The following is a 27,633-nucleotide window of genomic DNA, read 5'->3' on the forward strand; positions in this document are numbered from 1 at the left end:
GAATAATTTTTTTAATTAGGGAAAAAAGGTAAAAGTAAAAAGAGAGATGGGGAAGGGGTGGGAGCGATCATCTTCTACACTAAGGTACTCGGTTACTAAGCAACAAAAGGACCCCACCTAGCTACATGGGTGGTTATTATAACTACAGAGCAATTTCTAATAAGAGCTGATAGTCTCTCTCTAGAGTTACCCTGTGAGCCAATTCGCAGATATATTTTCACTTTAGACATAAATAAACAAAGAAAAGTATTCCCCAAAAAATAACCAAAGCGGTATCAGAATCTCCTATTAATATAACTGTATTCAAAACCATTTCAAAACTCAGGCCTTTTTTTCCTCTAACAAGTCTCACTGCCAGGGGTGTATTTTCCATATTACAGCTCTGCTCCAACAATTTCAAAAACTTAAGATAGCACAGTCTGGGGAAAGCATTCCTAACAGTAAAAAGTAATTCTTTTGAAAGCTTCCAAAACGAGGAGGAAAAGGGAGGGGACACGGTTTCTGCTTTATTTTTGCTCACCTAACCGCAAACGGTCAGGGTAGGGTGTCAGTCTCTCTCTAACCTGCTCCCCATGCCACCAAGAGAAAAAAGGCAAACCGCGGAAACCACTTAAAAGGCATATTTGTGAGGGCTAACAACTTGGACAACAGATATTTGCTAACCACACGGAGCGGACGGCAACTGAGCCTATAGTTTGGTCTTGACGCTAAATTCAAAATACAAAAACTTGAGGCAAAAGGAAGTGAGTTTCACGAACAACGTGGAAAGCGCAGAACACGAATAATGAACAGAACTTGTCATCAGCTGCATACGCCCCCATTTCTGCGCACACACAGAGAGGAGTATTTTAAGGCGACTTTAACCTTTCCCCTTCAGCCTGATTTTTGAAAGGAAGATCAAAGGAAAACAGTTTAAACTCACACGGGCCTCCAGTTACGAAACACAGATTGAGACATTACACTTCAAAACACCAGCCATTACTTCAGCACCACCAATCCAAATACCATTCCGGGCTTTGAAGCAGCCCTAATGGTATCTTCCATTTGCAAGTAACACTTCTGTAGTCAAAAGATCTTACTCGGGGTAGATGTTAATGTAAAACCACTCAGACTACACAGACACACACGCCTGGAGGCAGACTGGAAGGTGTTCAGAAGTCAATGTAACACCATTACAGAGAGTGTCGGCCTAGCAGCTGTCATAAACACTTCATACTCACTCAGGGACACCAACTGGACTCCCTTTAACTCGTTATTTCATTTTGTGCCGAATGTGTCCAGTTGAAAAGAGAGAGAGAGAGAACAGTGCTACGGATTAGCCAATTTTGGCTTATAGCCTTTTTCTACTTTTAAAAGACTGAGTCTGTCATATTTTATTGGGATTGTAAACCTATCCTGATATGATCTGTTGATGGAAGATAGTTTTGCAATAGATATCTAACCGAGGAGAAACTGATCACATTAAGTGAAAAAAACACCCAGGTTTTTCTTTTGTAAAAGAGATTCACTAACTTGTAAGATTCACAAGATGATTAAAAAAAAAAAAAGTGACTGACAACCCTGATTGTAGTAGGCAGTAGAACAACTAGAACTCTCTGATTTTGCAGGTAGAGGGGTATAATGCTACAACCTCTCTGGAAAATGCTAGGCAATTTCTAATAGAGTTAAATATATGCCTAACCTACAGCCCAGCAATTCCTACTCTTAGATACTTACTCAAGAATACAGTGCATATATGTACCGTTACGTTCATAGAAGCTTTATTTAGTGCAGCCAAAAGCCAGAAAAACAAATGCCCATCAAAGGAATAGCTAAACAAACTGATATATTCAATCAGTAAAATAAAAATACAAACTACTACTACATGCAACAACATAGATAAATTTAAAAAATACAATGAACAAAAAAGACACACAAAGGAATACATACTGTGTACCTCTATTTCTATTAAGTTCAATACAGGCAAAACTAATCTGTGGTCAGAATAGTGATTGCCTTACCTGAAATTAGGGGCAATACTGACTGGGGGACTTACTGAGTAAGAAAATGTCTCATGTACTAATACATGTGCACACCTATGCATACATACTTATGTAAATGCACACGCAGAGTTAACCTACAGACTTGAGATTTGTATATTGTATGTTATAACAATTTTTAAAAAGATATCTATCGTAAATAAACTGTGATATATCACACAATAGAATATTATTCGGCACTAAAAAGAAACGAGCTATCAAGCCAAGAAAAGACATGGGGGAAACTTGAATGCGTAATTACTAGTGAAAGAGGTCAATCTGAAAGCACTACACTGTGTGACCGCAACTACATGTGTGACATGCTGGAGAAGCAAAACTATACGGACGGTACAAAGATCAGTGGCTGCCAGGGGTCGGGGGGGAGTACTAGAGCAGCGAGGAGGCAGAGCACAGAGGATACTTAGGGCAGTGAGGCTCTTCTTTATGATACTATAATGGTGGATACATGTCTATACATTTGCGAAAATGCACAGAAAGTACAGCACCAGAAGTGAACCCTAAAGTAAACCATGGACTGTGAGCGATAATGTGTCAGTGTAGGTTCATCACCTGTATCAAACGCACCACTCTGATGTGGAATGTTGCCAGTGGGGATGTGTTTGTGGAAGCAGGAGATATATGGGAACTCTCTGTACTTCCTGTTCAATTCTGCTATGGTATAAAACTGCTCTGAAAATAAATTCTATTTTTTTTAAATGTTATATAGCAAAGAAGCTGAGCTACTTAAATATAAGCTTTAATTTTTTTTTTTTTTAATATATCTTTATTGATTTCAGAGAGAGGAAAGGAGAAGAGAGAGAGAGAAACATCAATGATGAGAGAGTCATTGATCGGCTGTGAGCCCACAACCCGGGCATGTGCCCTGACCGGGAATCGAACCCTGATCCCCTGGATCCCAGGTCGACGCTCAACCGCTGAGCCACGCCCGGCCAGGCTAAGCTTTACTTTTTTTATCTATAAAATGGGAATATCACTAACTAGTAAAATTGACAGAATAAACAATAATAGGAAATGTGCCTAAAATAATGTGTGGTATACTCTATTTAAATTATAGATATTTGTATTAATACTGTGAAGCCTTACAAAGTAGTACAAGTGTCAAAACTCCCCCAGGCATCCCATCACTCCTCACTGCTCTATTGCTCTCTATTAGTACCTCCATCCGAACATTAATCTCATGGGCTAAGGTTTCTCAACCTCAACACTATTGACTTTGGGGCTGGACGATTCTTTGTTGCGAGAGGTTGTCCTGTGACACTGTAGGATGTTTAGCAGCATCCCTGTCTTTTACCCACTAGATGCCAATAGCAACTCCCAATTGTGACAACAAAAAATGTCTGCAGAACTAGCCAACTGCCTCCTTGGGGCAAAATCACTTCCATTGGGGAAGCACTGACGGACGACTGCAATTATGTAGTGACATTTTGCATAAGTAGAATATAACCTCCCGGCGGTCTTAAATTACATTTGTATCTCCTAACACTTGGCATAGGCCCTAAAGTTTCAGCGTTGCTGAATGGAAAAATTATTAATTACTGACAATAGGGATTTGAGGAAGGGACAGATCACCAATGGGGTGGAATGACAACATACAGCAAGAGATTACAGAGCTTAGTTTGGATCTTTCTGAAATTGAGTCTCTAGCACACTTAGATGAAAATATCCAGCAAAAGGCTGACATCTTAAAACAAATCTATTAAACATACATGCACATATACGCACATATGTAATATATATAAACATACATATGCATATACATGTATCTTACTAACTGCCAGATAATGTAGTTGGCACAAGAGGTTTAAAGATCATTAAGACAGGATCACACACCTCCCCCAAACTTCCATCCCTGAAAACCCTCGAGCCGGCCCGGCCGGCGTGGCTCAGCGGTTGCGCATCAACCTAGGATCCAGGAGATCGTGGCTCTATTCCCGGTCAGGGCACAAGCCCGGGGCTGCGGGCTCGACCCCTAGCAGGGGCTGTGCAGGAGGCAGCCCATCAATGACTTTCTCTCATCATTGATGTTTCTACCTCGCCCTTCCTCTCTCTGAAATCAATAAAAATATTTTTTTTTTTAAATTTTAAACCCTCAAGCCCAAGGACCCAGTGCCTTTCCCTTCCCCCTCTCCTTCCTCTCAGGCATGCATCTCCTAAACTCTAAGGGTCCCCACCAGACTTGCAACCAGGGGAGCAAAGGGCAGAGGCAGCTCATCTGGGGCTAACCCCCTGTACCTGTCCCCAAGGTCCCCTTTTCTCTGACTCTCCAGTGAACTGACAGCAGCCCTGCCTTGGCTCACTTCTTTGCCATAACGTTTCCAGAGAGCCGAAGCAGCCTCACCCAGTCTCCTGTTGCTGCTTCTATCCTAGGCCCTTCCTTGTTTCACTGTCTCCAGCTTTAATAAATGTACTCTCAAAAAAAACAAAAAAAAAAGACATGACCACAGTTCTAAGGAGGCTTACAAAGAATTCTCCCAACTGCTTATGTAAACTCAAGATTCCCAAAAAGTACTGGAACGCACGTCCAAAGTGAATCAAAAATTAGGAAACCAGAAATTTTCAGTTTTGAAATTATTGCAAAATAAAAATCCCACCATGAGCTACACACACATATCCACCAGAATGATTAAAATTTAAGACTGGCAGTACCAAAAGACTGAGAGTGTGGAGCAAATGAAACTTGCGTACACTGCCGGGGGAGGTACACACTGGTAAACCCCTGGGGAAACTCGGCGATTCTTCCTAAGGTGAAACGTGCACACCCTGCGACACAGCGAACCCACTCCCAGGTCCATGTCCTGCAATCGTCCACCACGAAACACGCAAGAATGTTCACAACAGCTTTATTCATGACACTCAAAAGCTGGAAACAATAAAAATTTTCTATTTGTTGTACACCGGATTTTTTTAATGTGCTGATTTCGTGATAAAATACTACACAGTAGAAATAAGAACAAATTACTACTACACACAATTACACGAAAGAATCTCGTAGCCATACCGTTAAGAGAAAGCAGCTAGACACGAACGAATACAGACTGTGTGAGCTGCAGCCATATTTTCTTTAGGAAGCTCAAGAACAAAACAACAATCTGCGGTGACAGAAGTGGGAACAGTGATCGCTCGGAAGTTTGAGGACAGTATCGGGAGGGAAATGGCATGAGGGACTCTTCTGAGCTGCCGGAAACGTGCTGTAGCTTAATCTGAGTGACATACAGGTTATATACATTCACACAAATTCAATGTGTATGCTTAAGATCTGTGAACTCTACTCAATGTATTCAATGAATTTCCTAACAAACAAAAAAAACGCCTCCACAGACTCCTAAGTCAGCTTGTGTCCAAAGAATATTCATTTCAGAGTAGAAAAACATCAAAACTACTTCAAACAAGAAAGATTCCAATTTACCATAATAAATTTCAAACTCACTTGAAGCAGATTGCCTATATTAAATCAACAAAAGCCACATAGAGCCACTATTAAAACGTAAGTTAAGAGGAGGGCAATATAAGTTAGGATTAAACTTCAGATGCAAGACTTCTCTAAAGCAGCACTTTAAGAAACATGCTCTAGAAAAAACTATCTTCCTCCACTAATACGGGTGGATTCCAGAAGCTACTTCAATATTATTCATGACAGCCAACGCTCTTCTACCACAGATGACTAAAGAACCACCCATTCCTTCTACTTCCAGTAAGAAGAAACTGGACCAAAGAAAACAAGGCCCTATTCTCAACAAAGGCAATTTTTTCCAATGGGGTCCATACTCAAGCTTGTTCAGCTCGCCAGTTACCCAAATCACTGACTTCACATTGCTCCCAAAAGAAACCCATTAAAATGGTTCCCTGGCTAGCAATCTTGACATGGCACGGTCTATTGGCACCCAACTTTAATAAATAATAGACTAATTGGTATTTCCCTCAAATATGCCTTTGCGTGTTTTCCCTAAAGCTTTAGGGCAAATATTTCCTTTCAAGGGTTGAAAACAGCTGCACGTCTCTTAGCTCAATATGTTAGCGACACCTAGTGTTCCATCTTTGAAATGCGATACTCAAAGTTCCAAGAAAACACTCCAAATGACAACTTAGTGAACCTATAAATACACTGTTTCATACAATGCAACTGTTATCTTCTAGGTGATGTAATGAATACATTTTCAAGTTTTTTAAATATATGAAGCATTTCCAAAGATGATGAGAAAACTAAGTAGCCATTTAAACACAGCAAAAATATATAGAAAAATATCATGAATTTTACAAGGTACAATCTTGGATTTCTTGTCCATTGAAAATTTTAAATAAGAATGCTTTATTACTTATGATACAGAATAATTTTTGCCTTATATAATTGTTGTGTTACAACTTCATTTTACTTAGTAATTAGTAACTCAAAAATAAAAAGGGATATAATATTACTATTTTAAGGCATACAATGATTCACCTGCCTTATATAATTGTTAATATGCGTCTAAGTCTAATAATCAAATTGTACTTCTTCTAAAACTATGCCACCTTCCATACCAGATAGCACCAGTCCCAGGTCAAGACTTGGAAATGTCTTGGACTCTTCTCTTCTGAATGTTTCATCAGTTACCATAACAACGAACTGAGTTCAGGGTCTCAACATCTCCCATTTAGAAAATGTTGGAAATGACTCCTAACTGGATTCATAATCTTTTCTTTTCCCTTTATTCTTTATTCATCCTGCTGCCACTTCAAAATCAATCTTTATTAAATATGGATTCGGGAATGTATCTCTGCTACACAAAGATTTTTAATGAGTTCATACTGGCGGAAAGATTAATGTATCCAACTCCTCATCTTGCACTTCAAATCCCCTTGAAATTTTTATCTCTCATTCCATGTCCATGGAGAGAGTACAACCACTAAAATGAATGTTAATAATCATAGAGATGTTATTTGTGTTAAATTAAATAATACATGACTCCACAATGTCTAAAACATACTCGCTGTCATAAACAACTCCTCCTGCAACTGGATCCCCTGTTGATAGTGCTTGTCAAACCATGTTATAAAGGTCCAATTATTTTTATTTATTTCCATTCTGACACAGAGAGATACTTCTGTAAACTACAAACACATGTTTGGATGGTGTGCAACTGGCAAATCACTATAGGCTTCTAAAAGCTTACTCTCATATTCTGTACTTACCTCGTTGCATACAGCAACAGACATTTCATGACCAATTTAAAACCAAACTTACTATCTTTCCACCCAAATCTGCTCCTTATCGGATCTTTCCGATTTTTACAAGAGCCCTCCATCCTCTGTTCAGAGTCTTCCAAGTGGCTTCTACAACTCAATTTTTTAATGGTCAAAAAATTTGTACAGAATATTCCTAAAAGATATTCAAATGGCCAACAAATACATGAAAAAGTGCTCAACCTTATTAGTCATCAGAAAAATACTAATTAAGACCACAAGGTACCACCGGTCGGAATGGCTAAAATTAAAAAGATGAGCACTGGCGTTGGCGAGGATGTGGAACAGCTCACGCACTGCTGGGGGGATATAAAATGGCACAACTGCTTTGGGAAGAGGTTTGGAGTTTGTTATAAAACTAACCACAGCGCTACCCTATGAAGCAGCAGCTCCACTTGTAGGTATTTACCTAAGAGAAATGAACACGCATGTTTACAAAAAGATTTTTTTTAAATCTTCACAACAGCTTTATTCATAATAGGAGAAAGCTACAAAAAGCCCAGCTCCCCATCATTACGAGAAGGAATAAACTATGGTGTTTTCATACCTGGGAACACAACAGCAGTAAAAGGAAACAAGCCACACGGGAGCATCTCACAAACATCGCGCTGAGCCAGAGCAGCCTTACAGGGAGCGCGGGCCGCGCATTAGCGCAGGAAGCCCTTAAACGAGGGGAGCGAAGGCACAGCAGGGCCTTGAGAACCAGGTTTGCTTCGGGATGGGGTGCAGGAGGAGTTCATTGGGCAGGGGCAAGTGGGGAAGTTCCTGAGTGATAATCCTGTTCTGTATTTTGGCAGAGATTGGGGTTACTTAGGTGTATGCACCTGTAAAAGCTCAGGACATTTACATACTAAGATTTGTGTATTTGTATGCAAATTTTACTTAACAAAAACCAAACAAATATTGAACTCCAGTTAATAACATGCACACAAAAATAGTTAATGGAAAGCAGGCTGATGTTTGCAATTGACCCTGAAATACGTCTGAATAAATGGACAGATGGATACGAGGTGAAGCGAATGTAGTGAAATTTTAATGCACAGTCTAGGTCGTGGGTATATGTGTTTTCACTATGCAGTTGTTTCAGCTTTGCTCTGTATTCAAAATTCTTGAAGTCCTTGCCATGGCTGACAGCTGTAGCCACCACCCCTCAGACATCACCTCGCAGCACTCACCCTGGCCCACCCAGCTCCAGCGAAGCTGCCTCCTTGCTGTTCCTGAATACAGAAACAATCCTACCACAGGCACTGGCTGAATGTCCCTCCCTCAAATGCCAGAAGGGTCACCCCTCCACGCCTCTGCTAAGGGGCCAGGAGAGAGGCCTCCCCAGACCACCTTGTACGATACAGCGCCGTCCACCGCACCACCGAAACACCTGCCACCACCCAGCGCGGCACAGGCTTGTCTGTCATCTCCACCGCCCTCCAACCCGCCTGCCTGGAATGGCGATTCCATAAAAAGCATGGTTCTGTTTTGCTCACTGTTGTTTCCCCGGCACCTTGAACAGGCTCTGGCATGTCCAGGCAATAAATCCTGGCTGCATGAACTGAGGAGATGAGCGAGGGAAGTATCGATGGCTTTACAAGCGCACAATCTGATGATTCTATCAAGAGCCTCGGTAGGTCTATGTTGATTGAGCTCTCCGAAGCACATGATCATAAGGATATTTATGCCAATGTTCTTTAAGAAGAAGAAAACTTAAGAAATCAAAATCAGGGTCCAACTATAGAGAAAAGAACACATCTACCTAAGATCCTCTGACTTCACTGTTTGCTGTTCCATCTCGCCCTGGCTAAATCTTAACTTCGGTGCCACTTCCTTATTATAATATTTTATTATTTTCTTCACATTACAACTTAAGTTGTAAGTTAGTTTATTTTTATTTAAATCTATCTCTATTAGAGCAAAGATCATGTCTATTTTGCTTAAAATACACATTTTATCGCTGACCTGTGTTGAATAAATGAACACCAATTAAGTCCTCATAGTTCATGGCACCAAGCCAAACTACATATAAAACAGGGAGAGAGAGAAAATGGAAAATGTAAGTATGATACTTTTAAATAACTGAAACACATACTAAGATAATAACAGCTAATAGAAATGAAGGAGTTAAGAAAGGAAGAGTCACCCTAGCTGGTTTGGCCCAGTGGTTAGAGCACCGACCCATGAACCTGGAGGTCACGGTTCGATTCCTGGTGAGGGCACAGGCCCCAGCTGCAGGCTCGATCCCCAGAAGGGGGCATGCAGGAGGCAGCTGATCGATGATTCTCTCTCATCGTTGATGTTTCTCTCTCTCTCTCTCCCTCTCCTTACCTTGCTCTGAAATCAATAAAAAAAACATATTTTAAAAAACTGAAGCAAAACTGTGCTATGGTTTAGACAGGGACTGAAATTCTGCTTACTCAAAAAGCTGGAGGAATCACGCTACCTAATATCAAACTATACTACAAGGCCATAGTCTTCAAATCAGCATGGTACTGGCACAAAGACAGATATGCAGATGAATGAAACAGGATAGAGAGCCCAGAAATAAACCCACGCCCTTACGGTCAACTAATACTTGACAAAGGAAGCAAGAACACACAATGGGGTAAAGATATTCTGTTCAATAAATGGTACTGGGAAAATTGGGGAGGGCTGGATGAAAAAGGTGAAGGGCTTAAACAAACAAACCCCCCCCCCCAAAAATCTCAGACACAGACAACAGTAAGGTGATTACCAGAGGGAAAGGGGGTGGGGAAAGTGGAGAGGGTAAAGGGGGGATAAGTGGTGATGGAAGGAGACTTGACTGGGAGTGGTGAACACACAATACAACAAACAGATGATGTGTTACAGAACTGTACACCTGAAACCTATATAATTTTATTAACCAATGTCACCCCAATAAATTCAATAAAAATTTTAAAAAGGCAAATACGATTTATGGTCTGCAAAGATCCCTAAGAACCGGGATTATTTCTAGGTTGACCAACATTAGCTCCCCACTGTCTAGCATATGGGAACACTTAAATAATTACTGAATAGCTGACTAGTGATAAACAAGTTTCAGAAGGGTTTAGTTAGAGTAATGCATAACAGTCACAGTAGCCTATAAAAGATGAATATTTGACGGTATATCATAGCCTTTTACAATGAAAACTAAAACTGCCAAGCTACCTGCACGGCATATCTTCTGCGATCACACTGGGAAGCAACGACGTACAGCTCTTAGATCACGGAGCCTAAAGCTGAAGTCAGAAAGAACTGAGTCTGAATTCCAACTCTTCCTCTTACCAGTTGTGTGACCTTACCTCCTGTAAAACAGGGTGGCTTCTACCTCACAGTATACAGCAGATGAGATAACGTGGATATAAAGCTCTCTGAACGCAGTAAGAGCTGAATGAATGCACCAGAAGGAGCCTGTTTTCCCAGACTGCCTCCCAATTTTTGAAACAGTCCTCACGGGGCCACAGCACTGCCATAGTAAACAGCTGGTCAATGAAAATTCCATGAAAAGATTATTCAAGTCTCTTAAAATACAATCTGGGCATAAGAACGACTTTAAAGAGGTAACTTAAATTACTCAGAAGACCTTTAACTTACTCAGAGCTAAACACGAGATACCTTTGTAACTATTAAAAGGGATACCTCTAATTATAACCAAAACAAGTGCGTAGCCTGAGTACCGCCAAAGGAATGTGCTCAATCCAGTCAACACTCCTAACCACACAAGTTCAGCCTTCTTGTTAAAGCTTGAGCTTCCTCTTTGCCTTTAAGCCTGTCAACAAACAGTGTAATGGATCAAAATGTAGTCTCTATTAATAAGAAAAAGTTATATTTATAAAATCCACAGAGAAACAGTTCTCTTGGTAGGAAGAAAAATTTTTTAAAGCCACAGCCAGAATCCTCTACCTCTGCAAAATAAGGCCAATCTTTAAAAACAAGAAATACAAAACCCCAAGTCCTAAATACCTAATAATATGACACATAATTAATTACATGATTAGATAGAAGACCAATGTTCATCATAAATGATTTATCAAAGAACAAATACTATTTTACTTAAAATGTTAAAGAATTATAAAGTCCAATGTACTGGTTACTTAACCCTTACACCACTGACACCAAAATCCTGCACTCAAGAATATCCTGATTTCCATTAAATTTGCAGCAATATATGTTTGCTTATAAAATATTTTAAGAAGTAACCATATTGCCCAAAAGAAAAGAAAAAGGCAAGGGGACTTCTAACTGGAATACACACGCACACATAAGGGGTTTCAAACAAGTTTGGTGAATGCATTTATTAAACGTACAAATTAAAATTCTATTGGTCCCACACCTCCAACTGCAAAAGGACCACACAATACAAGTCCCCTGTCCTCCCCACCCCCACTCCCCATCTACTGAGGAAACTCGATGCTTAGGCCATGCCAAAAACCAGAATATAAATAAGTATAACCCAAAGTATGCGATCCCTACTACACTTCACTGAGCTGTGATCCTACCAAGCCTCTTCCTCTTTCAGGACATTTTCTTTTTGGTCATCCCAAAGAAGAACATGAAGGATTTAAAAGGCAAACTGAGACCATATTAGGCAATTTAAAATATTTATCAAAGTTGGAATTTACCCTACACAGATACACAGATATGAAATAACCTTTGTTCAAGCTCGTGTATTACATTATTGTTTCTAATTCTAAAAAAGAACACTTATGTTTTTCAATAACAGGGAACAAGTTACGTAAATTAAGGAAATCCAAACAGATTATACACAGTTAAAAAATTCAGCGAAGCATCTCTCGGAAAACTGACTTTATGAGTAAAAAACAGCAAGGTACAAAGTAATATGCTCCCATCTGTTAGGAAAGAGCAGAGTGGGAGAAATATAATACGTGTATGTATATGTATGTGAGTATATATATGTATATTCCATAAAATATAGCTATAAAGATGCATAAGAAACTAGAAAACCTGGTTGCCTCAACGTAGAGGAGATGGGGAGCAAGGGTTGGAGGGACTTTGACGCTTTTATATCTCCTGAATTTTGTACGAAGTGAAAGTTTTAACTAATTCAAAACATTGATTTTTTTTTTAATGATTGCTAATTTTTAAAGGAAGTCCTTTGTAAGCCTGTTTAACCGCCTGTAAAATGGGAGGAAAAAGTAGCATCTACTTAATAGAGTTACCACGACAAAAGATGAGATCTTGCATGTGAAGTGACTCCCACGATTCCTGGCCCACTTTACAAAATCACTTACAGCGTCTCTGGTTCCCCACCTGTCCCTTATTCCTTGCGCCTTGTGTGGTGCTGCACACACGGCAGCATCTCGAGCAGCTACTGAGAAATAAGTGGATGAGGCCTTTCTGAAAGGATCACCAGGTGCACAGCAGCCACCACGCCGGAAAGTGCCATTTTAGGGAGTCAAGCGTCTTCATACTTACAGGGATGCTCCAGACCTGCATTCCATCACTATAGCCGATCATCACCAGCAAAGGCGGCTCATTCCCAGTGCTGTGTATTTCATGAAATTCCAGGTTCCTTGATGTATCTACATTGGAAGTAACCAACAGAGAAATTAAAAAGACACCATGCCAGTCAAGAAGGCAACATACTTCTTCAGTGCCGTTAGTGCTACAATTGTTTCCATTGTTTCCCATTAAAAAATAAGTGCAGAAGTATTTGGAAGACAGCATTTAAAAGAAAGTGAACAGGAAGCTGAAATCCTAAAAACAGTAGTTTTTTCATTTAAACAGAGTACCTACAATTATCAGCACAAGTAAGGTTTTAAAAAATCAAACTCTCACTAGAGAACTAGGGAATGTTAACATCAGAAACAAAGCCACCTATAAATAACAAATGAAAATGAAATATTTTACCAAAATTAAATAAGTATAACTATGAAGTATAATCACCTAGAACTTCTAATATTTGCAAATTCAGCAATGGAAGAAAAACTATGTTCCTTTACATAAAGGAATTGAATCTTGATGTGTCTGAAGACACGGGGCGTGTAGTCCACTACAAAATAATTATATGTACTTGTATGATGAACGTTTCCAATTTACATCAGTTAATATTGACCACCAGTTATATAATCAGTATTGTAAGATATCCTTACTGAACCCAATGTTTACACCTCAAAAATTACTACTTCTAGCATTCTAGTCTCAGTTCAGTTTTATCTTCCATCAAGTCTGCTCACCTGCTTCCGTTATGACTCATTCTTTGACTTTCTTCAGCCCTCCAGTTCACTGACACCCTGCCTTCTCCCTGCAGACTCATCTTAGTCTTTGATCAGCCGTCTCAGTAATGTCTGTCAATAATCTACATTCTCTTATCTCTTTTTGTAGGATCTCTGCATGGCATCCAAAGAGCAAAACCCTATTCCTAGATGAACCCAGCCACCCTCTATCCTAGTGTGTTCTAGGCAGCCAAGTACTGATCCAGAAAAATCACAGAATTGGTACCACTATAAATTAAATTATCTCCACGAACTTCAACTGGACCCCCAAAACTGCACACCAAATTTATTCTGCTTTCTAGAACTTATTCTATGATTACTTCAATGACTTTCTTAAACTCTGTCCAGGCCCTGACTCCACCCATTCTCTCCTCACTCACGCTGCACAGGGAAACTAGAAACTGCCCGCTGCCAAAGGCAGATGTGCATCTGTAGCAGCCTCTTCACCTTCCATCCTACTACAAATAGTTGTCTTTCCTTCTGTCTAAAGTCAACCCCTCCATCTGTGCTTTGGATCCCATCCTCCACCACCTCCTCAGGAGCTTTTTTCCAATCATTCCTGCTATCTTCAATTCCTTCCATGCTACTGGTTATTTTCAATGGGCATTTAAACATGCTCGGGTGTCTCCTATCTTTTAGAATTTTTCAAACAAATCAGTACCGGGGGATTTTTAGATATAAATGACATAGATAAAATTAAATTATGAAAGATAATGCAGAAAAGTTATTTTCATGATCAGAGTGTAGGGAAAGATTTAACAGGACACACACAAAACTCAGCATAAAATACTGACAAATTCTACTGAATGCTTTTTTACATTAAAATAAAGAACTTCTGTTAATCATGAGCCACTCTTACCACCAGAGTGAAAAAGCAGCCACAGGGCAGGAGACTTGTACTCATCCAGTACACATAACAATTAAAATCAATATGAAAAAGAAATCATTAGAAAGATAGGCAAGAGACACACAAAAAAAGCACCTCAAAATGAGGATATTCAAATGATCAATAAACACGAAAAGAGCTCAAAAAGTGGCTCGACCTCATCTGCTGTAATCAAGGAAATGCTAAAAACGACAATGACAAAACCGAGCGAGGTGGAGCAAAGGGGTGGCCTATGTACTGCTGGTGAATGTAAATCAGTTCGACTTCAGAGAACAGCCTGACAACTTACTCTACTTGTCTTACGCCCTTCGGCCCAGCAGTTCCACTCTAGGTTTTCTTACTCATTCGAAGCATGAGCACAGGCACAGACACTGAGAGACGTGCACAATATTATCCGCAGCAAGATTTGAGAAGAGCCAAGAGCTGCGTCAATCCAAATGCCCATCAACAGAATGGATGAGCGCGGTGTGGTACTGATACAGTGGAATACTACGCAGCACGGAAAAAAGAATGAACTACTGCCACTCACCAGACACGGACGAGCCTCACAGACATAATGAGCAAAACAAGCCAGACACGGAAGACGATATATTGAATAATTCTATCTATATGAAATTCCAGGTCACCAGGCAATTAGTAATATTCTACTTCTTACCCGAGGTGATGGTTACATAGGTGTTGGATTAGTAAAAATTCATTCACTGATGTATACTTTTGTTTTGTGTTGTTTTCCATGATATATTTGCACAATAAATAAGGTTTTCAAAATCATAAATTAAAGCAATAATATTCCTCTCCCTTTGTGTGACTACAGCACTCTCCTCTCCTTCTAGAAGCTAAATTCCTTGACTGAGTTGCTTATAACTGTCATCTATTTTTATCTCTCATTCACCCAAAAATACGTTTCGGGATGGTTTCTGCCCCTAACACTCCTTTGAAGCGACTTCTGCTATAGTCGCCAATAACCTCCAAGTTGTTGTTAAAGAGAAAAGCACAGGCCAAAAATGGCACCCTAGGTGACCCCACTGCTTCAATTAGTATCTGCCAGTGACCTCCTCAACATGGGTTTTTGGGTGTCTCAATAGGAAAGCAAATTCCACTCAAAAATCATGATTTTCTCCCCACACCTGGTATTCCAGGGTTCCTCTCGGTGACTAGCAACATCAAGAACCACCTTCTTCCCTCCCTCCAGCAATAAATCTATCACTAACCCCTGTCTTCCTGAACAGCTCTCCTTACACCACCACCCTGTCCCAGCTGCTTCTATTCCAATAGCACAATGAGCTTCCACCACTGCCCATCAAACGCCATACTACAGTCCGAGTGCTCTCTTTAAAACAAATAATGAGCCCGGTCAGTGTGACTGAGCGGTTGAGCATCGACCTGTGATCCAGGAGATAGAGGTTCGATTCCTGGTCAGGGCACGTGCCCGGGTTGCGGGATCGATCCCCAGTAGAGGGGGTGCAGGAGGCAGCCGATCAATGACTCTCATCATTGATGTTTCTATCTCTCTTCCTCTCTCTGAAATCAATAAAAACATATTTTTTTAAAAAAAAAAAGCATTTATGTGTTAAAAAAAAAAAAGGAAGGATATATGCTAATAAACAAGGAAATTTGAGCCATAAAAAGAAAATGTAAAATATAATAAGCTTTCAAGAGGAAATACAATGGGAAGCTTACATATCACAAATAAGCACCCCTACATGTGAATGCTTTATCTCCCATAAAGAGGCCCCAACAGGTTGTCATTATTGAACGAACCGGATGGTACAGAATCCAAAATTCAAAAGAAACCAGTTTGCAGAGATGATACTTGGCCTCTCTCATCCTGGACAGTAGCTTTTAAAGGAAAATACGGCATTATATTTTAAAAGTCTAGAGGAGACAAAAACTCAAGAGTATGATACCAATCAGGTTCAAACAGGAAATTAAAACAGCTCACGGTATTTATAATTGGGAATTTAATGCACACAACCGGTTAGCTGAGAAGCCAAAAAACAAACTGTGAGGCAACCTAACTGGATTAGCAACAAGCAGGATGTCATTGCTACCCCTAAGCTAGGAAGACACAGGAGAGTGCAGGGTGCCGAGGTCACCTGGTCGAAGCTGGACTGCCAGGCAACCCCCCAGGACAGCCTATAACCACAGAAAAAAGCAGCCTCTGAGGTGAGCAGGGGAGGGAAGAACACTCTTTCCTGTCCCATCGGCCCACTCAAGTTTCTCACCAGCGCCTCTCAAACTCAGCCAGAAGGTGGCACACATGGCAGCCTGGGAAACAGACTCGGGGAGCCCCCTCTCACCCTCTCACGTGGGACTTAAAGCTTAAGGCGAGGCTTTATGTGTTACACTTACTTTCAAACTTGTACAATGTCATTATTAGTTCCAATGAAGTTCTGTAGTGCGGTTATGCTACTTTTTAAATGAAACATGAACTTATTTTAAAAGCTAAAATGTTGCTGAAAGAGAAAGCGATCTTACTCAAGGAAGGGTTCTCTTTTGGAATCAGGTCAACCTCAAACACACATTTAATTCATATGCCCCAAAAAGTTAAAACCATACCATTTAAATCTGCATTTTCAAATCTGACCCAGACTATTTTCTCCTTCTCTTCTGTTAGAGGTGTTCCACTGTAAGCCTGCATAGTAAACAGAAACGGTTGAATAAAAATATTTTACAGCTCTTATAGTACCGATGTTCAAAACAAAGAGTAGCTTAAATAAAGCCAACCCTGCCCCTCAACAATGTCACCAATCCTACCTCTTGGAAACTAGCACATTTTGTAATATTTTTACTCCCAAAGAAAGTTATCCAGGAGTCTGATAACCGTGGTAAAAAAGAGGGTTTTTAACCTTTAAAGAAGAGCAGAAGGCCTGGCAGGGTGGCTCAGCCGGGCGGAGTGTCATCCCGCACACCAAGAGGCTCTGGGTTCAATTCCCGGCAGGGGTAAACATGGGAGGCAACTGATCCATGTTCCTCTCTCATATCAACGTCTGTCTCTCATTCTCTCTCCCATCCTCTCTCTCTAAAAAATCAATGAAGAACATATCCTCAGGTGAGGATTTTTAAAAAAAGAATTGCAGAAACCTAAAATATAATGATCATAGCCTATTAAGAAATATCGCTATAATTCAAAGGCACTCAAAAACTAAATCATCCCCTTATATTGGTCAACAAACAAGTCTTAAAAAAATAAACAAAACTACCACAGGTATCTATTTGGTTCCCATGTATTTTTGATCAGGCAATTACACTGTACCCAGAATTTCAAGAACATTACTTTTCTACAGCATAGGAAATATAGTCAATAATCCTGTAATAACTATGTATGGTGCCAGGTGGGTACTAGAATTATCGGGAGGAATCACTTCATACATTATATAATTTTCAGGCTATACACCTGAAACTAACATAAAATAATATTGAGCCCGGCCGGGCGTGGCTCAGCGGCTGAGCATTGACCTGGGATCCAGGCGATCGGGGTTCGATTCCTGGTCAGGGTACATGCCCGGGTTGTGGGCTCAATCCCCAGTGGGGGGTGTGCAGGAGGCGGCCCGTCAATGACTCTCATCATTGATGTTTCTGTCTCTCTCCCTCCTTCTCCTTTCCTCTCTCTGAAATCAATAAAGATTTTTTTTTTAAACTTAAAATAAAAATATATACATACTGAGTATCAACTGTAATTTAAAAATAAATTTTTTAAATGTACTCTTTGAAATTATAAACAGAATGATAGGACAATATATACATATGACCTCATTTTTCTAAACCACAAAACAATTAAAAGGTTTATTTGCTTTTCTCTCCTAGGCTTAAAAATATAGCATAGAAACATAATAAATTCACTTGTTCACAGTCACCAAAAATAAAAATAAAAAGGAGTATTACTTTCGGCTTGCCTCGAGCTGGAGGGCACGGGTCAGTGTTGGGGGTGGGGAAAAAAGTATTCTCTGATCCAGCCTCTCCACTCAACCTATCAGCTAGTTCCTACGAGCCCACAAGGGTCACAGAGATAAACATCAATCGCCCTGAAGTCACAGGAAGCACCAAGAGTACTCATCAGTATTCAAAGGGTGTCATCTCTCCATAAAGCAAGTGTTTTTATTTTTAAAAATGTTAAAGACTGTGTGTACTTACAAGCATTTAGAAGAACAAAAGAGCTGCAACACTTTCGATTATAAAGTGGCTCTCAGTTCAGAGAACTATTCTTTAACATGGTATATCAGAACCATGTTACACATGACCTGCTTTAAATTTCCATGCCAATTTAGAGCCCCTGTACTTACCAAAGTTAATGGTCATTGAAAATACTAGTAAAAGACAGTCACTTTCATAGATTTACTCTACACAAAAAATCCTTATGATCTCAATTGTCTTTAAAAAAAAACGAGAGCGGTGTTCAGGGCAGTTCATCCTGTGGAGGAAACCCCACTATAACCAACTTTATCTTCCCCCACCTCAACCTTATCAGGCTTTCTCTTCTCAGCCTTATCTCTTCCTCTTCTTCCTCCCTCTCGCTCTGGACATCCTTGAAAACTCTCTTTTTACAATTTTTTAAAATTTTTTGAATAATTTTAGATGCCCAAACCCAGTACAGAAAGTTGTCACACACCCCTCGGCCAGATTCCCCGAATGTGGGTGGTACCTTTGTCGAAACTCTGACACTAACTGCCGCGCTACTGTTAATTACGCTCCAGGTTTTAGGGGATTTCACCAGTTTTTCCACTAACGTCCTTTCTCTGCTCCAGGATCCAGCCTAAGCCGCCACCTCACCCTGAGGTCAGCTTCTTCCTTCCTATCTGGGGCTCTCCAATCTGGCGAAGCAGTTACATTCCGTGAACATTCCCTCCCTCCAGCTGACTCCTAAGGCTCCTATCCCCTGCAGCACTGCCGAGCACCCTCCCAGGCCTTTGCAACATCCATCGGAAGATGCTGTCCTTTGATTTCTGGGCGAGAAGCAGAACGAAACAGGATGAAAGTCGCCTTTGGGCCCACTGGGATCCCTGAGCTTTCCTGTCCTTTACTCCAAGGCTGGTATGCTTGCGTTCGTCTCCAAGCTTTCCTCTCTCCTTCCCCACACGGTGCTCTCTCCTGAGCCCTCCCGAGAAAATTCTGGGAAGCTGATGGAGGCGTCCAAGGGTTGCATCCGAGGGTCTGCACGCAGAAGGTGTATGACATCGCGTCACTTTGCCTCTCGGCTTACAGCCTTTGCCCGTGTTTAGATATTTTATTCCCAGCGAGGCACAGACTCACCCAGGGCCCATCTGGCTCTCGCCTGCTGTCTCGCGGAGGTCAGTGTCCTACCAAACTGATTATTAGCATTCCTTCTCCAACCGACACCCCCCTAGCCCTCCAATTCAGAGCCATGACTGACAGGGTTTGCTTATTTCTATTCCTTGTCTGGTTTCTAACACATCTACACATTCATGAGCGCAAAGTTATTGTTGAATGTGAAAAGACACAGCCACGATTGCGGTAGATACGTTGTTTTATTTTTTTCACTATAGAGAAAACAACTTCCACTGGGTGCTACATCGGAAGTATAACTTTAATAGCAGCAAATTATTCTACAGGAATAACATATCATAATTTGCTTGACTGCTACTGACATTTGGACTGACTACAATTTTTGACACTGGAAATGTGGAATTTTCAAAAGCAATGAAATGAAAAGATCTTTATTAAATCATTTTTTTAATAACTTTTCATAGTACAATTATTAGATGGAAGGGCACAGCTAATCAATGCCCTCACTACGGGCCATCAATGACATCGCTTGGACACAATGGGAATTCAATCTATTTGTGAGAGCTGAAGAAACTGATATGACTAACACATTTTCTCTCTTTGGGGGCTATTTAGAGACCTCGAGAATAATTTCCAGGCTCCATGAATTTGATGATTCCCAGAATAGAGCAGGAGTAGGAACATAATATCATCAGCAAAAAATATCATCTTCCAAATGGCTGACTGCAAAGTACCAATGGGGGATTCTGGATTAAACGTGGAAAAAGACTACGCTGTACACCTGAGACCCATATAAAATAATATTGAATATAAATTACAACTGAAAAGTAAAATTTACATTTAAAAAAAAAGAGACCATGAGTCACCAAATCCAGCCTACCACCTGTGTTCATTAAGTTTTACTTTAATACAGTCCTACCCTTTGCTTTACATAAAAAGCAGTGCTGAATAGTTGCTACAGAGGTTAAGTGAACTGCAAAAGCTTATCTGGCCCTTTACAGAAACAGTTTGCCAACTGCTACACTAGACCATGAAGCCTTAAGGATAGGCACAGAGGATCCCCTCAACTTGACACAGTGCCAGATCCATAATGGGTGCTCAAGTAAATGTCTGCTGCCTGAATTTTTTGCTTTCTTTCCACAGTAAGCAGAATAATGACTTGCATAACATAAATTTCTTGAATGAATATTCTAATTCTTAGATCCAGGACTATGACTTTACTTCCACAGTTACTACTCTGCTCCAAATCTTCAGTCAATTGCATAGATTAACCCCTTTCTATTGTATACTAGTCATAAAAAACTAAATTAATCTTCCACCTTTTGGCATTTTTACCCTATCAGCTTTAGTAGCCTATTTTCAATCTATTACTCAATCTAGTAGTATTCCTGTTTCTCTAGCAAAGTCTCCAACTACTCCCTCAAAGCCCCTGACACAGCATTTCTCCTCCAGCCAACCAACACTGCTTGCTATGCAGGGCTTCCATTAGCACGAAAGTTGCCTTTGTAAAAATTTGATAAAGAGGCACTCTAGGGGCAGGCAAATTACAAAAATTTTAAGTGCCCCTTCCTTGGAACTAGTCTCATGCCAGGGCTCAGGGCTTACAAGAAAGGAGCAATTTATAGAAGACCTAAGCTTGGCCTTCTCTGCAGAATACAGGAGGCTCTCCAGCCACAGCAACTCTGTTGCCTTCCACACTCAGCTAACTAGTTTCCTTCAACATCAAATACTCAACCTTTCCATTCATTTCCATTAATGCTACTTCCAATGACCTTTGGAACTTAACCTTTTCACTCTTTCTTTGCTATGCATTCCCTTTGCAATTAAGTATTCTGTCTGTACTATCATGTGTAACACTAACTGATATATTGCTATTATCTCTGGCTGTTTCAAGAAATTTGACTTCCCTTATTAAACAAGTTCCTCAAGAAAGAAAGCCATGCATTTCTCCTTACATGCCCCGCAGGCCTGCAAACCTTGTCATTGTGACCTATTTTCATTAAAGTTGCCTGAATGTAATAAAGAAATACCAACATTCCTTGGTACTGTCCCTTATCTGATGCATAGTATTTGTTGAATACAGCTGAAACCTGGATTGCAGAGTTTTCTAGGACCCTCTCATAAAACCAGGCCACTGGATCTCTGAGTGTCGTTTTTGAACAGGGCAGTTACAGCTACGTTAGAGTCAGGGAACACTGACATCACCACAAGGAGAAAACAGAAACCTTCCCCTTCTATAGTTCCACTAACCAGTGCTTCCCAAAGCTACTGTTTCACAAGAATCATCTGAGATTCTTACTATAGACACAAGTTACTAGATGCCACCGCAATTCCACTGAGTCAAATTCTCTGGAAGAGGGGCCTGGAAATTATTATTTTTTATAAGCATGCCAAGTGATACTTATGTTAAGTATGAGCAACAGTGCACTAGAGCTGATCCCAGAAGGGTAGCTCTCTCATTCATCTCACATGGAAATACAGGGAACAGTAAGGAGCTTACTTGCTCACAGGTTTAAGTAACAAGGCACACTCTGTGGCATAACAGTACTGCTCAATATGAAAGAGACATAGATTTGCGCTTGGTATAGAGGAATTAGTTAACATAATACCTAGTTAGTGCAATGTAAAGCACATATTGCTTGTCTCACTTCAGACCGGCACCATTTAACCAGGACAAGAGACATATTTCACAAACAGAACCCAACTAGAGAGTCCCAAGTCCCATCTCTCAAAAAACGTCTCACCTTGATTTCTCTTAGGAGAGCAAGTCCTGAGGAATGATAATCGTGCCACTGTCAGCACAAAACTAAGGCACATCTAATAACAAGTAAAATTCCACCCTGCCTATGTTCAGGAAGCTAAAACATCGAGTATTTTTGAAGTTGTGATACTAGTATCAAGTTCAGGAAACGGAACATTTCCGTGGCTCCCAGGCCAATGGTAACATCTACTGTTTCTGAAACCACATAACACTTACCTGTGGCACAACATCCTGTAGAAAAGTCACAACACTTTCCATGTACGACTGCTCCCTGTAAAGGAGAAAATTGGATAAAATTTACCATGACAGCTTAAGACAAACATGGAAAAGCTCTTTCTATAAGGCCTAAGAAACTCTTTCATAATATTTTTTAAAAGGGGGGGAAAAGACCAACTCACATCACATGATAATTCTGCTAAGCTTTCTCGGTTCATTGTATGTTATTAAATGCAAATGAGATCTTAACATTTTTAAACATTATGTCTTCTGAAAAGTTATGCTCTCTTAATTTGATGTAGGTAACTTCTAACTCATACTTGAAGGAGTGAAGACAGAAGACTTGGCTAAGGCAAGCTCTTCCTCTTGAGTCAGAGCAGAATGCCCTAGTTAGAGCAAGAAAAACTGTGGCTGATGACTCGGTATTTAGTGGCCTTCTCTTTAAAGTGGTTATGAACCTAGTCCCTTACATGTATAGAGAAAATTGAATCTGTATTTTTCTACAGGTAACTTTTGCCATAGGCAAGACATGGGAAAGTATTAAAATGCACAAGGACACTAAGATATTTAAAAGAGGAAGTATATAGATATCGGCAAGTAGAGAAATAAAATTCTTCAAAATGTCAAATCAAATTCATTCCAGAGAGATGTGGAAAATTACACTTAATAATGAGTTATCCTAAATTCTCTTTTAAAATATACCTTACATACCTATAAAACTAAGCCTAAAAAAAAATTTTTTTTTATTAGACCTGTCTCCCCAAACTAATTTTTCCACCACTCCCTTAATTTACTCTGCTTCAGTCAGATGCAACTTCAATTCCTAGATTACACCAAGCTCTTGTTTAATCAAGACCTTTAAACCAGCTTTCTGCCTAAATTCCTTCCCATACTCTGCCCTCCCTTTCATATCTCCAGCTAAAGTGTTGCCTCCTCAGAGCAGCCTTCCCTGATAGCCTTATCTTACTCCCATTGTCATTCTCTACCATGGCGCGCTGCACTGATCAGAGCCCTAAGGACTTTACCTATGTGCAGTTTCCCCCACTAGAATGTAAACTCCACTAAAGAAAGGAATCCATCTCTCATATTTACCTTGTACCTCCAGAATCTATAAGCCTGTACTTAGGCCTGGGTAGATGCTCAGGCACTGTTAAAAGAATGCTGAATGAACTGAAGCGTTTTTTTAAACCACAAAAAGTATGTATTGCGTAACAAAAAGCAATAAATGTTGAACATGGTGAGGCCACATAGACAAACTGCCTGGATATGATCCAGGTTCCCCTTCTTGGCTGTTACTAAGAACGATTTACTTAATTTCTCTCTGCTCTGGTCTCCTCACCTGTAAGATGAAGAGTGAAACAGGACCTACCTCACAGCTAACAACATGCTTAACTTATTGCCATGGTCCATAGTTAGCAAAGACATATAGCCTTGGAAAATGCAGGAGGAGAAAAAAAGGAAGTTTTGCGGTAAAAATATCATATTCCACATGTACTTTTGTTACTCTGAGAAGACAATCTTTATGTAACATGCTAAACTTCCCACGGGAAATAATCTAAGATGCTACAATTTCCTTATGAACATTTTAAAAAGCAGAAAACAAATTTCACCTCCTTAGCCAGGTACTGTAGGGTCTTAGTTGCCCACCTCGACCTACTTCATATAAGTCAAATTTCCTATATTTCATTCATGGAAACAGTTTGCCTTTCCCACATCTGCTCACTCTATTCCATTTGCCTAAAATACACCCTTGATTCTAACTGCCCAAATACTATTCAATCTTTGAAGTACGCTATAAATGTTAGCTTCTTAATGAAAACTTTTCAGGTCTAAAATACTAAAATACTCCCACTAAATACAAAAAAATACTCTCTCTAAATTCGCATTTTGTTTGACTAGCATCTTTTTTACTGATTATAGGGATTTCAAGCATACATATCTTAAAAGCATATTAGATTATATGCTCCTAGAAAGTATACACATGCCTTGGCTGGGTGGCTCAGTTGGTTGGAGCACTGTCCCATACACTAAAAGGTTTCGGGTTCAATTCCTGATCAAGGCACATACCTAGGTAGTGGGTTCAATCCCTGGTCAGGGTGCATACGGGAGGCAACCGATTGATGTTTCTCTCTCACATCGATGTTTCTTTCTTTCTCTCCAACCCCCCTTCCTCAACACATCCTCGGGTAAGGATTAAAAAAAAATAAAATACATATGCTTGGTCAAGGAAGGCTTAAAATATAGAAATGTACCCTTTATGACGCTGACTTTGAAATTTTCTACCTGTGACCGCAGTGTAAGAAATATTTACATCACGTTCTAGTAAACATACATGAATATATCTACGTGTGACACAAAACAATGCTAACTCTCAACTATATTTTCTATTACATTCGTTTTCGTTTTTGAATAATGGTCCTGATCCAATAAATTGATTTAATAACCCACTAATTGTTAAACCTGGAGTATGAAAAAGACATCCCTCTTTAGGATTTAGCTTGGTGCTTTTCCTGTACTCTGTAAAAGTGCTGAATACATCAACTTGACCTTCCAATTATTCCTTTTATTTGAGCTTGGCAATGATATTTATCATCCTGTAAAGCCAAAATTAAATAGGTTCTACAAAAGTAATCACTGTTCAGAAAAGAAACCTGAATGTTAAGTCACTATTCTGAGTAATTTTGTCTTCAGTTATTAGGCTTATCTGAAATTTGCTTACGTGACAGCCTGGGGGCGAACCACAACTCCACCAGTACAACGACTGGGTCTTCTGGGGGAATCTGTAGCCATGGCTTCATGCACAAAACCTGTTTCCAAAGCAAAATTAGAAAAAATGGATCATTATTGTTGGGAGTAGGGAGTGAGGTTTACGGTTGCTCACTAGAGATCCCCTGTCAAAAGTGCCAAAATGTAGGAAACTTTCCCAGCAATTTCTATTACACCAGAAAAGAGGGAGGACAGGAGGTTTTAAAATTTTTAAATTACCAAGATTTTTTATTTGAACCAAACCTCAGAAACCACAAAACCAGTTAAGACTCTTGCTGGACCCTTTGATCTGTTAACATAAATTAGAAAGGTAAGGAGAACCAGATCATGGATGGGAAGTCTAGCACAGGATCACTTTATAAAAACAAATGTGCTGCCTTACTAGCCAAAATTTTAAAACCTACTGAAATCTTATGTTGAGACACTGAAAATACACACACTGTACAATATTTCAAGACCAAATAGGACAGTAGGGTAACACCATCCAACTAAGGCTGTTGGTAATCCGTGAGTAAGAAAGCATATTGTAACTGTGTGGTGATGGATCTTAACTAGACTTACTGTGGTGATCATTTCACAATATACACAAATATCAAAGCTTTATGTTGTACACTTGAAACTAATATAATGCTATGTGCCAATTATATCTTTTAAAAAAAAAGACAGCATGGTCATAATGTAGCAAGACTTTTTTCAATTAATTTTGTTAACCCCCTGCTATCGGAACTTAATCACCAGAGTCTAAATCAGTAATAAAAACTTATATTGCATTAGAAGCCCCTTATCCTTTCCTGTCACATCACTGAGTCCTGGCCCCTGAATGTCTAATAAGCATCTGAATCATTGGGGAGGTTTTAAGAGCATGGGGTATACTTGGTTCGGGTTTAGAGGAGGACTGACAGCAATATTAAATGTCTCTTACAAGGCTCGGGAGAGCCCACAGCCTGGCACGAATCTTGAAAGCCCCTAAACCCCTCACTTCTAAGCAGAGAGCATTCTATCACCTTATTTGACACCTGTGAAACTGAGGAGTCCCATCTGCTACAACCAAACACCCTCTGCCCCAGCTAGCCCAGGGACCCCTTCCTCAATGGGTACCTTCCCCTCCAGCCCCTCAGCCCTCTCATTTCCATACCACCCTTTATTTCCAAAACACAGCCTCCCAAGAACTGTCCTGTGAGGGCCCTGTCTCCTGAGGATGACCCTGGCCAGTCCCTCAGGCCCCACTCCCCTGAGACACACCAGCCCCGCGCTACCCACTTAACCTCCAACGCGGAGGCACCGCTGCCCCCGGCCGCCCTCTGGCCCCTTGCCCTTCCTTCCTCCCCTCCCCCTCCGATCTCCACAGCTCTCCCACGCCCAATTCCTGCCCGCCGAGCCCTCTCCCCTCACGCTGCTCGCCCCTCGTCCTCGCCAAGCCTCCCCAAAGCCACAGCCCCAGCAGCCCTCTCACCGGCCGCCCCGCCGGTAAACGCTGTTCTCCAGATCAAGCCTCACTGTTTGGAGTCTCCCCCTCGTGATTGACGGCTACCACTTCCTACCACGCCTCAGCGGAACTACCTTCCCAGCCAATCCCAGGAGCAAACTGGCTACGGCCGGGCACCGCCCCAAGAGGTCAGTTTGGCCAACCCGCAAGTAGAAAAGAGGCGGACCCGCCTCCTGAAATTAGCCAATCCGCTGGGGCTCGAGGAAAAACAAAACAGTATGTAAATTCGGGGAAAAGAGAGGTGTCAGGTTCGGTTGCAAAGGCTGGCCGGCGGGGAGGAATCCCGGACATGTCGAGCGCCCATGGCAGACAGCACCCTCGTGGCTCTGTCCCAAAGCATCGTGCCCCAGACTCCGTGCACCTCACCTGAGCGTCTGAGGCTGGGAATCCGAGGACCCGGGACGGGTGTGTTTACATGGAATTCTCGCGACATCTGGGTAGACGCTCAGAGCACGTGGACATGGCAGCTGCCAATCACTCTTAGCTGGCCACTCATCCATTCGGAACCCGCCTTCTGCCCCGCCCTGGTAGATGTGTTTACCTTCCGGGAACCTAGGCTGCCTGAGGGTGGTGGGCAGCCCGGGAGCCAAATTGGTTTTGGTCTGAATGGGGGGCGCGGCAAGTAATCTTGTCCATTTAATCTAGGTTTGTGGACCTCGCCTGACTCCTTCCTTCCCCGCTTCTACCTCTCCTAAGGAAGAGATCAAAATCTCGCCGTTGTTGTTTCGTCATTTACATTTCTGTAGAGTAGTGATAACGTTTATCGATTTCTTGAACAAACGCTCAGT

At 40.8% G+C, this 27,633-nt stretch overlaps 1 protein-coding gene across 10 annotated transcripts in view; it reads right to left on the reverse strand.

Moving 5' to 3' along the window:
* The window catches only part of BCAS3 (BCAS3 microtubule associated cell migration factor), a 421,342-nt gene extending 394,090 nt beyond the window's left edge, over positions 1-27,252 (reverse strand). For 7 of the 10 annotated variants that reach the window (XM_081160916.1, XM_081160912.1, XM_081160914.1 and 4 more), the window contains exons 1-5: positions 26,813-26,903; positions 25,313-25,400; positions 22,594-22,648; positions 16,932-17,007; positions 12,687-12,793 (exon numbers count right to left, since the gene is read on the reverse strand). In XM_081160916.1, the coding sequence (XP_081017042.1) occupies positions 12,687-12,793; positions 16,932-17,007; positions 22,594-22,648; positions 25,313-25,383 (309 nt within the window). In that variant the 5' untranslated portion in view covers positions 25,384-25,400; positions 26,813-26,903. Of the gene's footprint in view, positions 1-12,686; positions 12,794-16,931; positions 17,008-22,593; positions 22,649-25,312; positions 25,401-26,812; positions 26,904-27,211 lie in introns of those variants that run through there. The other 3 variants (XM_081160910.1, XM_081160913.1, XM_081160909.1) reach the window with 1 other exon arrangement.
* Positions 27,253-27,633: the final 381 nt, after the last annotated feature.

The sequence above is a fragment of the Miniopterus schreibersii genome, assembly GCF_964146895.1.
Source record: "Miniopterus schreibersii genome assembly, chromosome: 16".
Lineage (NCBI taxonomy): Eukaryota > Metazoa > Chordata > Mammalia > Chiroptera > Miniopteridae > Miniopterus > Miniopterus schreibersii.